The sequence below is a fragment of the Astyanax mexicanus genome, chromosome 16 (assembly GCF_023375975.1).
Source record: "Astyanax mexicanus isolate ESR-SI-001 chromosome 16, AstMex3_surface, whole genome shotgun sequence".
NCBI lineage: Eukaryota > Metazoa > Chordata > Actinopteri > Characiformes > Acestrorhamphidae > Astyanax > Astyanax mexicanus.
The window spans coordinates 20,704,404-20,718,563 of record NC_064423.1 but is presented as its reverse complement, the minus strand read 5'-3'; the positions used below and the strand labels follow the sequence as shown (position 1 = coordinate 20,718,563).

At 36.5% G+C, this 14,160-nt stretch overlaps 1 protein-coding gene across 8 annotated transcripts in view; it reads left to right on the top strand.

Annotated features, from left to right (window-relative positions):
- The window catches only part of camsap2a (calmodulin regulated spectrin-associated protein family, member 2a), a 64,759-nt gene that overhangs the window by 37,880 nt on the left and 12,719 nt on the right, over positions 1 to 14,160 (top strand). For all 8 annotated transcript variants that reach the window (XM_007233215.4, XM_015601268.3, XM_007233212.4 and 5 more), the window contains 5 exons: positions 237 to 378; positions 3,874 to 4,013; positions 12,653 to 12,743; positions 12,850 to 12,946; positions 13,132 to 13,169. In XM_007233215.4, the coding sequence (XP_007233277.3) occupies positions 237 to 378; positions 3,874 to 4,013; positions 12,653 to 12,743; positions 12,850 to 12,946; positions 13,132 to 13,169 (508 nt within the window). The remainder of the gene's footprint in view (positions 1 to 236; positions 379 to 3,873; positions 4,014 to 12,652; positions 12,744 to 12,849; positions 12,947 to 13,131; positions 13,170 to 14,160) is intronic.

Here is a 14,160-nt window from a genome sequence, read left to right as displayed (position 1 = left end):
TCAAATTCCATCTTGTCTGCAGACATCGTGATGTGTTAGTGTTGTGTTGTGTATTTTTTTTTTTTTGTATAAATATCTTCTGTCTGGTGTGTATATTCATCCCTAAGTAGAGACTGGTGTGTGTGATTCACCTGACATGAACCTTCACTCATCATGTGTGTGTCGTGTTATTTAGGAGTTATCTTAGCTCTGTGCTAACTGTGCTTCTCGTATGTGTGTGTGTGTGTTTGTGACAGGCTCGCTATAGGAAAGAGCAGGTGTTGCCTAAGACAGTGCCATGGATCCCTCCAGTGGACAACCTGCTGAAGGACAGCACAGATGGCTGCGGCCTCGCTGCCCTGCTGCACTTCTACTGCCCGGACATCGTCAAGCTCGAGGGTACGAACACCTGCCCAGCCTGTGTGTTTCTGTGTTATAGCGTGTCCAAATGTATCCAGACACTAATAAAATGAAATAAATAGTAAATTCAGCTGCTTTACCCTTGTGAAAAGGAAGTATACTTAAGAGCATTATAAGTATGTTTAAATTAGGAAAAGAATACTAAAAGTGAATTTTTAATTTAATATATTTTATGAAAAAATACACATAAATATACTTACTCTGTATTTCCATAAAATGTATTTATAAGCCATGCTGCATTATACATTGTGTTGAGAGAAAAAAATATATATAGTGGAATTAAATACTGCTTAAAATGTACCTTAGTGTATATTTTTTAAGGTATACACATTATGTGCATTAATACACAAAGTAGTACATTTACAATATACTTCAAGTGTATTAAAAATGTGTTTAAAAAACACATAACACACTTAAATCTACCTACATCTGCAGAAGTTAAATCTAATATATTTAAGTTGCCATAAGTTGTTCCAAAATAGTACATTTAGTATGTATGTAGGTACATATTTTATTAAATTAATTACTAATAAATTAGTAAGCAAGCCAAAGTGACAGGTGTAAGAAAAAAAAACTCCCTTAGAGATAGAGAGAAAAAACTTGCGAGGATTAAAGACTCATGAGGGGGACCCATCCTCCTAATACTATTAATAGAGTCAAGTCAAGAGGCTTTTATTGTCATTACATCTGAGTACAGGTACACAGTGTGATGAAATTATGTTCCTCCGGAACCATGGTGCAACATAGAACAACAAGCAATAGACAACATAAAGTGCAGGAGTGACGACAGTGCAACATAAAATTATAAAATTATAACACTAAATAACAATAAATACAATAAATACAAAGGACGAGACAATTTAAAGACAGGACAGTGCAGTACCGATACGGTATAATAAGTGTATAGTGGGGATAAGGTGCAGAGATGTGTGACATACTGTAACATATAGCACATATATAATCACAGCAGTTACTGAGGTAGAGTTTATAGTTTTTAAGAGTGCAGCAAATAAAGTCATGTCAGCCTCTGTGTGCTGACTGGGTGTGTGTGTGGGTGAAGTTCAGTTCTTTGTGAGTGTAAAGGGGGGGGTGTACAGTTTAGTTTTGTGTGAGTGTGTTGGGTGAGTGGTGGGTGGGGTGGGGGTTCAGTTCTGTCTCTGTGCGTTGAGAAGTCTGACTGCCTGGTGGATGAAGCTGTTGCAGAGTCTACTAGTGGAGGCTCGGATGCTCCTGTATCTTCTGCCGGACGGCATCAGAGTGAAGAGTCCGTGTGAGGGATGGGCGGGGTCGTCCACAATGCTGGTGGCTTTGCGGATGCAGCGTGTGGTGTAGATCTCGATGATGGAGGGAAGAGAGACTCCGATGATTTTCTCAGCTGTCCGCACTATCCGCTGTAGGGTCTTGCGGTCTGAGGTGTTGCAATTCCCAAACCAGACGGTAATGCAGGTGCTCAGGATGCTTTCTACAGTCCCTCTGTAGAACATGGTGAGGATGGGGGGTGGGAGATGTGCTTTCCATAACTGCAACAATAGCAGCAGTTATATACAGAGTCCATGTAAACTTCAGTATAATTGTCAGTGGAGGGTGGGCAGCTAATCCAACGCAGGTGGCAGAAGTTGGATGACGATGGGCAGCTACTCTGTGGAGGGTGAGAAGAGAACCTGACAGTCGAACTTCCCTCAGTGTCTGGCCGAACAGGTGGGCAGCCCCTCTGTGGTGGGCAACAGTAGAACATGACAGTTGAACATCTATCAGTGTCAGGCTGGACAGGTGGGCAGTCATTAACTCGGATGAGAAGCTGTTACTGCAGCAAAGGTGAGGATGGAGGGGACTGTCCATTCATATTCTCAAATCCAGAAAAGAAATATAGAAATATTGAGTGAACAGGTGACTAAACACTTTAAGACATATAGTGAACACAAGAATTAGGATTAGGTTCTTCAGTAGACGTGTTTTTGTGTTTTCTTTATTAGTTTTCAAAGCTTTTTTCAGATTTTGTTAGAGAAAAAAACAAACCTAAAAACACAACTAACAGTAAGTAATTACTTCTTCGGCAGTAATGTCACCTCCAGCTTTTATCTGGTGTAATTAATCTACTTGCCACCAAGCAATTAGGCATTACTTAGGTATTACTATTTAAAGGCTCTTTATCATGTGTTTAAAAAGGACTTGAAAAGAAAACTGTCAAATCATTATTCAGGCTAAGCCTGCTTTTTATATCTCAACCGAGTTGCATGAATTAACATTTATATTTAACGTGCTTTTGGAAGTAATATTGCAATATATATAACTCAGAAATGAAAATGATTGGTATTAGTTGTGTTTTGTTGCTACCAACACATGAACTGTAACAACTGATAAGTCCTGATCTTGTTTGTGTTTTTGACCTGATTTTATTTGCATTTCCAGCTATTAAAAAAAATATATCACATTGTAGGTATAGACAACTGGTGTGAGCATTCCTGGCATTGTTTCTGTGGACTGCAGTCACAGATTCAACTACAAAAACAAGGAAATAGTACAGCATACATTTAATGTATTATACTTTATACGTATATATATATATTCTTGGCACACACCTTTTTTAATATTTTATATATAAACATCACAACAGATCACACCAAAATATGTGAAACCGAATTGACATTTAAAAAAACTAAACCTTAGCAAGTGAAATTTACTAATTGCTAATAAGCATTGTAAACATTTGTTTATTTTACAATAATAATAGGCTTAATCAGCCTTAATTAGGCTGTTCACCTTATTTTCATTACTTTGAACTCAAAAGAAGCACACAAATCACAGATCCTGATTCTTGTGTTCAATTTTAATTCTTACTTCACTCATATTGAGACTTTGAGATATTAAAAAAAAATCTTACTAAGAAAATATTTATTTTGCTTATAATAAGCATCTATGTCTTACTTTACGTATATTTTGTCTAGTTTTTCAAGCCAATTCAATTTTGCAGTGCAGTGGAAATAAGCTTTAAGGAACAATTTCCTAGACAGTAATTAAGCCTAATTACAGAAACTATATATTTTTTTAATTTTTTAAATTGTTCATGCAAAATAACTTGTAGTCTGAGACTAGGCTTAATCCCTGTCTGGACAACTGGCCCTAAATCTTATAATGTTATAATCATCTTTCATCATCTTTCCTCATGTTTAATCTAATCACATAACTGGAAGCCCGGCGACTCTGTTAGATCAGTTAACTCTTCTCTGTGCATAAAGATGAGAAATAATGAGATTAGCTTTCAAAGACAAATGGTTGGTATTACAGCACTTATCACCTGCTATGTGCTGTTTGTTTGATTTCTTGATTAATGGTCTGACCTCTGATAGGGGGAGCAGCAGTGGATCTGAGCTGTGATTGGCCGAGCTCTATTCAGCTGTGCCTTAGCAGTGCTAGATAATCGAGGTGACAACTAGGCAAGCTTTTAATAGACGTTGTTTTATGTTTTCATCACAGACATATGCCTGAAGGAGAACATGTCGCTGGCAGACAGCCTGTACAACCTGCAGCTCATTCAGGACTTCTGCCGAGAGCATCTGAACCGCTGCTGCCATTTCAGTCTGGAGGACATGCTGTACGCATCTTCATCCATCAAAGTAAGCCAACATTCAAGCCCAGTTTAGCTTTAAGCCACTGTAGCAGAACTGCAGTTACTGATACAACTGAAAAAAAGAAAATAATTCAGTAGATTTCACTGGAAATAAACTTAAATATGGGAGTTTTCACTTTCAACTTATTTTGTGTTATATTGGGTGAAAAACACATATAAAATGTGTGTTTGTTCTTGGCACACACCATTTTATATACCATATGCTATATGTACATTATTTGTACATGTACCGAATTCAGGCTTTAGGCACCTAAGTACATTATGTAAAATTATCTCTGCAATAAGAGAGTTTCTTCTTCCTGTAAAAACTCTAGATCACAGATACTCATACATTCAAATGTACAAATATAATGAAAAGTAACAAGGTTTTATTATGAAAAGATTAGCTGATATCTTGTGAGGTAGTTTGAAGAATTAATCTAAATTTGACATCATAAAGCACAATTGTTTTTTGTTGATATGATGAAACCTGTACATAATACTACACTCCCATAAAAAAAACCTTTAGAGATGCTTCAGTGACATAATGATGTAAAACTACTAGTGTTTGTATAAAAGTTATTTGTTTCTTGTCTAAAATTACTTTTTTTTAGTAAATAAACAACTATTCTTAGATAGGGAATTATTTAAATTTATATTTTTACTAATGTCTACATTTTGCACAGAACTATACATATTGTCTTGTGCAAAAAAAGCAGTAATAGTAAATTGAAATGTGCAGGATTTGTAAATTGTTGTAAAACTACAGCAAACTACAGTAAATCTGGGGTGTAAGTTTTTGTAAGTTTTAAGATTTGTATTATTTTTTTATTCAGAAATGTGTAAGTATCTCCTAATGTTGGGGTCACTGCTATTGATAGGATAGGGAGTTGATATGAATTTGCATATTAATTTGGCCATCAAATTGAGGATAACATTAAAAACATTTTAAAAGAAATGTGGAAATAGTTTCCATAGGAAAACCCTATCTATGAGTATGTGTCCAAACTTTTGACTGGTATATTTGACAGTATAAATTACATTAAGGCTTCGTAAAGTCACATGAATAAATTCACCACTGCAGTGATAATAAGAATACTTATCATTTCCACTTGACCCTTGCCTAGACAGCGTTTTAATATCAGGCAGAAATTATTAGTAGAGCACATCGCAGTAGAAATATGGGATGATTGGGGTGAGCAGGTTAAAGCCTGTGGTACTATAGGGAGGATCGATGGTGTTAAGGCCGTGGTTTTGCGTATTGGCACAGTTCTCTGTTACGAGCAGATGAAGAGCCTGTGGGGGCAGGCAGTTGGTTTATTCACGATTGCCAGAGCGGTGAGTCATGCTTTAGAAAGCTAGCGGTGGAAAGAGGCTCCCCATGGTAACAGATTCTCAGACTCAGTGAAGACGCCCTGTAATAAGAATGCTCTCCCAGAGAACCGTGTACAGTGAAAATGCCCTGATTAGACCAGGAAATACCGAGCGGAAAGGTTTAGAATATTAGTACAGCATATTTCACTGTCTGAAAATTGCATAACTGGTCACTTATGTCTGAAGATTTTGCTATAATAAATGCTGTGTAGTCATTTTAAGTCCCCACCTTATTGGAAATCCAAAATTAAAAGACTTCAGTTTTTGAATCAGTTTCTCTAATTTGGCTATTTATAGATATATGTTTGAGTAAAATAAACATTGTTGTTTTATTCTATAAACTACAGACAACAGTTCTCCCAAATTCCAAATATAAATATTGTCACTTAAAGCATTTATTTGCTGAAAATGAGAAATGGCTGAAATACCAAAAAAAGATGCAGAGCTTTCAGACCTCAAATAATGCTAAGAAAACAAGTTCATATTGATAAAGTTTTAAGAGTTCAGAAATCAATATTTGGTGAAATAGCCCTGCTTTTTAATCATAGTTTTCATGTGTCTTGGCATGTTCTCCTCCACCAGTCTTACACACTGCTTTTGGATACCTTTATGCCACTCCTCATGTAAAATACAAGCAGTTCAGCTTGGTTTGATGGCTTGTGATCATCCATCTTCCTCTTGATTATATTCCAGAGACTTTCAATTTGGTAAAATCAAATAAATTTATAATTTTTAACTGATCTCTTTTTTTCCAGAGCTGTATAATTGAAAAAACTCACACAAAATGTATATAATTCACAGGGATGCCTATTTAGCCTAATCTGGCTTTACCAAAGTCAAATTAAACATATTTTGATGGATTTTATTTTATTAGCATTTTAACTCTAAGCCCATTTTTCACACAAATACATTTCCAGTTTTTTTTGTTTAAATTTTAAGTTGCAATATAAATGGCATATCTGCAATACAATTAAATGGCATTTCATTTTCAAAATTTATGCACATGTTGCACAAACCATATTTTTGTGTTTTCTGAATGTGTATTAAAACAACTGAATAATTCTGATATTAGCCTAATTCTTAAATGTTTACATGCCTAAATCCAGATCATTCCACAGTATTTAAATCCAATCTAAACAGAGCACTATTTACGTTTTTTTTTTTTTTGACATATTAAATAATTTTCCGAAGTACTTTAGTGAATTCCGTTCACAGTAGTGTTCAATTTACAACAGTGTGGGAATCCTTTGTTGATGTTCTGCAGCCTTAATATGCTCTCAGACGAGGGACGCTAAGTTAAAAGACTCTTACAGTCAAAACATTCTTCGGTTGAAAGGACTGCTTCTGGAATCGGATATCAGAGGAGTGTTTTTTCATGCAGTCGTTGATGTCGTTTAAATGTCATCCTGCATCCTGAGTCCTTTCATGAGCCATTGTACACGGGCCTGACTGAGCGGATCCCCTGAGACATCAAAGCGTTTTTACACTAAGGTCTTAGCCTGAATGGGAACACGCTGGTTCTGTGTGGTCTGCTTGAGTGTTTCTGACACTGTTTCCTCTCTAGACTGCGTGCAGGGGACGTTTTCGCTGCTCTCAGTGTAAATCCTGGAGACAGCCAGAAGCTTATTGCTGTTGAGATAAGGATGTGAGCAGGCACTGCTGTCAGTAGTGCTGAGTCTGTAAGATAGAATACTGTTGTTTTGGTTCAGATTATTCTGCACAGTTTTGTTCATTAGTGTCGTGTGGCATCAGCCTTAACTATGTTGATATTACTAATGTACACAATATGCTAGTAAACAACTATCCAGTGGTTTTTAAATATGAAGATATATTTTGCAATCACAGTATATCACATTCTAACTATACTATGTTTTTGGATCTATAGATTGTATCTATAAATTATTATTGTCTAAATACAGCTATGGAAGAACGCTTAAAATTGATGAGTTTCTTTGATTTTAGCAAACTGAAAACCTCTGGAATATAATCAAGAGGAAGATGGATGATCACAAGCCATCAAACCAAGCTGAACTGCACCAGGAGTGGCATAAAGTAATCCAAAAACAGTGTGTAAGACTGGTGGAGGAGAACGTGCCAAGATGCATGAAACCTGTGATTAGAAACCAGGGTTATTCCACCAAATATTGATTTCTGAATTCTTAAAACTTAAAACTATGAATATTAACTTGTTTTTTTTTTTTTTTTGCATTATTTGAGGTCTGAAAGCTCTGCATCTTTTTTGTAATTTCAGCCATTTCTCATTTTCTGCAAATAAATGCTCTAAATGACAATATTTTTATTTGGAATTTGAGAGAAATGTTGTGCGTAGTTTATAGAACAAAACAAATATGTTCCTTTTACTCACAAAAAACAAATACCTATAAACAGCTAAATCAGAGAAACTGATTTAGAAATTAATTAAATTAATTAAATTCATTTTTACACTACACCTGGCTCGATACATCAAGTCCATACACATCTGTTTCTGTTTGTCCTTCCATGCTCTAGATCCCAAAATCTGAATATGTCTTTCCAGAGCTCGTCTTCTTAAATTCATTACAATATTACATTGAATGGACACTAAGTCTTAGATTCTGATCGCAGTAATAAATGCCTTAAATAGTGGCTTGTATCTGACCTTAAAAAAATTATGTTTCCCAACTGTGAATGATATTTGAACCAGTTGTAATGGTGAACACCCAGTGTGTGTGTGTGTGTGCGTGCGCATGTGTGGGTGTGTGTGTGTGTGTGTGTGTGTGTGTGTGTGTGCGGCTGCTGCACGGAGGCTTAGAGATGTGAGGATGTGAGTGGAATTGAGAGCAGGATGAGGAGCTGTAACCTTGACCTACATTTTTCATAGCACCATACTAGGCCAGTCTGAGTGCTCTGAAGCTTTCTTTACTAAAATTAAGAAAAGTAGGAAGAGAGCTGGACCCCAATTAGAGGAGATTGTGGAGCCCACTCCAGATTCAACCTTGAACACTCACGCTGGTCAGCCTGAGCAGCCACATATATCGGATGTGCTTCCTGTGTATTTAATAGCAATGTTACCAATGATATATATGTTTAAAAGAAGCTTGTATAGCCTATTTTATTTTTTATTTTACTTAAAATATTAAAATCAATGTATAAATGAACAATTAAGACAGTTATTAAGACCAGAGCATGGATTGTCACATGGATTTTTTTTAGTAAGTGCGCCAGTTGTTCCTGTGTACTGCGTCACATGACAGAACAGCAGGGCCATCTATTAGTGATAATGGACCACCGCTGACCAGATAATTTTTAAATGGAGCATCATTCTGAGTACAGCAGCCAGCACCAACGCGCTACTATTCAATTTTGCTGGGGGTTTTAAACAATGTAAACACTGAGTATACATAGATCACCATCAAAAAATATTCTGCCAACTGTGGTAACCTGGTTAGAATCTGTTGTTTAAGGGTCACCAAGTACAGTCACATGAAGCTCTACCTACTAACCTGGTCTATATCATTGCACACAGAATTCTACCAAGCTAGAAATGCGTGTGCATTGCGATACTGTTGGAGAGTTCCACAGGCTTGAAGGAGAACACTGACTTTTTATTATTATTTTTTGGATGACTGCGCTTTAATATAGGTGTGTGAGTTACTGTACTGTTGGGAGTACATATAATATAAATCACTATTTGGTTTACTTTGTTCCACTAAATGTAACAATATATGAAGAAATCGGATTAGCAGAAAAACAGTCTGAGAATATAAACAATAGGCCATTAAAAAAAAGGTACGCCAACAACTTTTACACAACGTCCTTTACAAAATATAAAAAATATTTTAAATAGTTCCATAAACACTATAAATGGACATAAAATACTTAATGTTTAAGTATTCAAAGTTTAAGACACAAGATTAATATAAATTTACTACATGTTATTCCTGAAGCCATTAGAGGCATTACAGTATTTAAATCAGCCACAATTCTCTGTCTCCAGTCAAAAAATACATTCAAATCATCCTTCAAGCTACGGTATTAATACTGTAAATAAATGTAGTTACTGCTCCATTTTACTGGGATTAAACACTCAATAAATAAAATACAGGCAGAGCACAGTTAGACGAGCATTTGACTCCATACGGGTGCGCGTGCTTCTCTGGCAGTGCTGTTCCACACGGTGCTCTGCAGCGCCCTCTAATGTTATGGTGGTATGAGAGAAATACATACCAGTTCTAGTTCCCCCCGCAATATATCGAATGAACCGGTATACCGCCCAGCACTAAGCTCTCTCTACTAACCTGGTCTACACCATCACACACAGAATGCTACCAAGCTCAAAAAGCACGTGCATTGCAACACTGTTGGAGAGTTCAACACGCTTGGAGGAGAACACTGACTACCTATTATCTTATATTTGCTACCCGACACCAATAATGGTGGGAGAAAACTTTTAGCCATGGCTTCGCAAGGGATCAGACTCGTGATCCCTGGACAACTGTCCCACTCGAGAGCCCCCAGCATTTTCTTTTTTTTAAATACTGTTACTGTCAAACTGACTGTCAAAGTAATGGCATTAGAGCGTCTTGTAAGTTGTAAGGCAGCCAAGAGACAGCTGATTATTACTTGCTAACAGGATTAGCAGCTTGCCTAAATGGCTCCTGTGTGACAGAAGTATGGGCAGGTCATTCAGCTTCTTAAAATGCCAGAGCTCCTGCTGATTTTTGGCTCTGAAATGATTTTACATCATATTGAAAGTCAGCTTAAAAATGGCTAATGTTAGAAGCTCTTTTGATCATGGTGCATTTTATTAGTCCGGCGTGCTCGTAGCTCATACGCAGGGTCTATAGGTAGCTAACAGATGGGGGAGAGGGCAGTGCTGCCAAACACCATCTGTGTTTGAACATGCTCACACTCTCGCTCTGTCAGACACTGGCCACGCATGGTAAGACCCCATAAATGCCTTTCATTGCAGGGCTCCAAAAAATTGTTCTTGAGGCTATTTTTTCTCAAAGGCTACAGTAAATAGTAATTTGTAACTTGGTTTAGTGGTGCCTTTTGATTGTGTGCAGTGGTGATGTGTATCCACGATAGTTATTCATGTTTTTTTTTTATATTTGATATTTGGATTTTGAAGCTTCTAATTATTGGGCACTATTTTTTTATGTTTATTTGTATGTGAGGAATAGACATTGATATCTCATTGATATTGTTTTAAGCTAAAACCTGAACCATAATAATGTTGCATCCATATTGTCTGAGAAGTGCTTTTTAAAAATGATCTGCATTAGAGTTTAGAGTTAGATTTGACTGATATTTTTAATCAATATTTAAGGAAGTATTTACAGAATTCCAGAAGACTAGAATGTTTAGATTCATGTTACAGCATTAGAAACTTAAACTGTCTTTAATTTAAAGATAAACATGTTTCACTTCTCCTGTAAACTTGCCGTTTTGGAGACAAAAGTATCAGGGATATTTAAAAAAAGGTTTACCTCTTTTTTGTTGGAGTAACTGTCTCTTCTGTCCACTTTAGATTTTCTTCTAGTTTTGAGGCATTGCTGTGAGGATTTGATTGCATTTAGTGCCAGGAGTTATAATGATATCACTTTATCTCAAACTTTCCAACTCATCCCAAAAGTACTGGATGGAGCACCATCATTACAGAGAAGACAGTTTCACTGCTCCACAACTTAATGCTGATATCTCTTTTTAGCCCTTGCATTGGCATTAGGCACGATGCCAATAGGTTTATCATGTTTATCTACTCCAGAGAGTGCACATCTCTATCAACACCATAGTATATGGTTTGGTTTCACAGACAGGGATTAACCCTAGTCCTAGGATTTACTTTCCTTTCAGTGGAAAATCTCTATTCAAAATGATTTGTAGTCATAGACTAGGCCTAATTAAGGCTCTCTAAGAAAACTTTCATGTAGTGTACGGTAACATACCGGATCTAGATCAGTTTCTCTGATTTTGCTATTTTTAGGTATACGTTTGAGTAAAATAAACATTGTTGTTTTGCTCTATGAACTACAGACAACATTTTTCCCAAATTTCCAATAAAAATATTGTCATTTAGAGCATTTATGTGCCATAAATGGCTGTAATGACAAAATAGACGCAGAGCTTTAAGACCTCAAAAAATGCAAAGAAAACAAGTTTATTTTCATCAGAAATTAATATTTGGTGGAATAACCCTAGTTTTTAATCACATTTTTTTTGCATCTTGGCCTTTGGATAGCTTTATGCCACTTCTGGTGAAAAATTCAAGCAGTTCAGCTTGGTTTCAAGGCTTGTGATCATCTTTCTCTTGATTATATTTCAAGGTTTTTAATTTGCTAAAAAAAAAAAAAACAGAGCTTCCAGACCTGTATATATTTAAACATCACCAACATCAGTATCTGCGTTATACTAAAAATAGTTTGTGGCATCTGCTCACAATTCCCATATCTATTCCTTCCTAATTATATTTTTCTCTGATGCTAATCCATGTAGATTTAGTCCCAGTTTCTACATTTTCTAAACATTTATGTACTTTAGATCCTTTGAGAGATTTGTTAATGAAGATATTGGAAATCTGCTTTGCACCACAATCCCATATCAGAGGATGTTATTTGTTGTTATATATTTTATTAGTAGCATTGTGCTTTAGAAGTGCATGTATATCTGTGATGGTTTAAAGACAGTAAGGAACTGCTTTTAAAGATTCAGAGGAGCGCAGGCAGTCTTGAAAGTGTCAGACTAACCTGGAACAACAAAGGAAGTCAGGCAACACCTTTTGGGAGTGTTCTCGACTAATTGCCTGTGCTCCTAAACAAGTGTGTGTGTGTGAGAGAGAGAGAGAAAATTTTGCTGACAAGTGAATTTTACATACAGAGCCACTTTGCATGACTGAAGCATTTTTCACTGTATCCGCAAACCTCTGGGTATTCAAGGATACATATAATAGCCTCTGTCAGTGCATACCTGGCAATTATTTGTGAGTCAGTGTGTGTGTGTGTGTGTGTGCATGCTGGCGTGTGTAAATTTGATATAATGTGCTGGATTATCCCTGCTCTGTGCAAATGAGTGTTCTCCCCTTTCTAACTCATTACTAGTCATCAAGGATACTCTATAAGTGTAACTGAAATATATGAAGTTAATGGGACTCAACATGCCTTTCTTGAAACTTTATTGAGGTCTACAGAGACACCTTGTGGAAGGAAAGGAATGCACACACAAATTCTTTAACTGCTTTCTGTTTCATGATACACTCATCTCTTGTGTCTTTCTCTTTATTTTCTTCAACAGAATAACTACCTTGTATTTATGGCGGAGCTTTTCTGGTGGTTTGAAGTGGTGAAGCCATGTTTTGTGCAGCCTCAGGTTTTGGCCCCTGAAGGTAAGCTAATAAAGCAGTAAGATTAGTATGTTAAAGTGCGTAATTAATGATTTTAAGCAGAGGTATGTTGTATACATGGACTGATCTTTATCCCTGTGTTCTCCAGCACCAGCTCCATCTCTGAAGAACGTGCCATCTGTACCCATTTCAAAAGTCACAAAGAGAAGCTTCATGGAAAGACCTCCCAGTCCAGACAGACCAAGGTATAATAATCGGGAAATCCTGCAAATTTTATAATGTTTCTTTTAATAATATTTAGTAAGTCTTTAAAATTTGTAATCGCACAGTTATGTTCATTTGAGGAGCATGTTGTCTTTCTTATTGGTGATACCTGTGTTATGCTGAAATATGCTTCGCTTTCTTACTAAACTGTGCTCCTGTGATTTAGTCTGCCACTGCGACCACAGCCTCGGACATCAAACTCAGGTAAGCTGACAAAAACATTCCTTTCATCCTTCCTTTCATCCTTGCTTCCTTCCTTACTTCCTTCTTTAATTTGTTACTTTTTCCTTAATTCCTTCTTCTGTCCTTCCATACTTCCTTCTGTCCTTGCTTTCTTTTCTGTCCCTACATTCTTAGCTCCTTGCTTTAATCCTTACTTACTTCCTCCTTTCCTTTGGTCCTTCCTTCTCTGTATTGTTCCTTAATTCCTTCTTCCTTTCTTGCTTCCTTTTTTTCTAATCTTTCTTTCTTTCTTAGTTCCTTGCTTCCATCATTAATTACTCTCTTCTCTCCATCCTTTCTTATCCACTTCCTTCTGCCCTTCCTTACCTTCTTCCTTTGTTTCTTTTGTTTTCTTATTTTTCTTCCTTTTTTGCTTCTTTCCTTCTATACTTCCTTCCTTCTTTCTATCCTTTCGTCCTTGCTTTCTTACTTACTTACTTCTGTACTTTGTTACTTTCTTAATTCCTTCCTCCTTCTTTCCTTGCTTCCTTTTTTTTCCATCCCTACTTCCTTAGTTCCTTGCTTCCATCCTTCCTTACCTCCGTCAGTCCTTCCTTACTTTCTTCCTTCTTTCCTTTGGTCCTTTCTTCCTTCTTTCTATTGTTCCTTTGTTCCTTAATTTGTTCTTCCCTTCTTAATTCCTTCTTTCTGTCCTTACTTTCTTTCTTAGTTCCTTGCTTCCATCATTAATTATTCCCTTCTCTCATTCCTTTCTTATCCTCCTCCTTCTGTCCTTCCTTACATTCTTCCTTCTTTTCTTTTGCTTTCTTAATTCCCTCTTCCCTTTTTGCGTCTTTTCTTGCATACTTCCTTCCTTCCTTCCTTTTTGTACTTTTTTACTTTCTTCCTTCTTTCCTTTGGTCTGTCCTTTCTTATCTACTTCCTTCTGTCCTTCCTTCCTTCTTCTTTCTTTCATTTGGTTCTTGCTTACTTTCTTCCTTCTTTCCTTTGGTCCATTCTTACATCCTCCTAT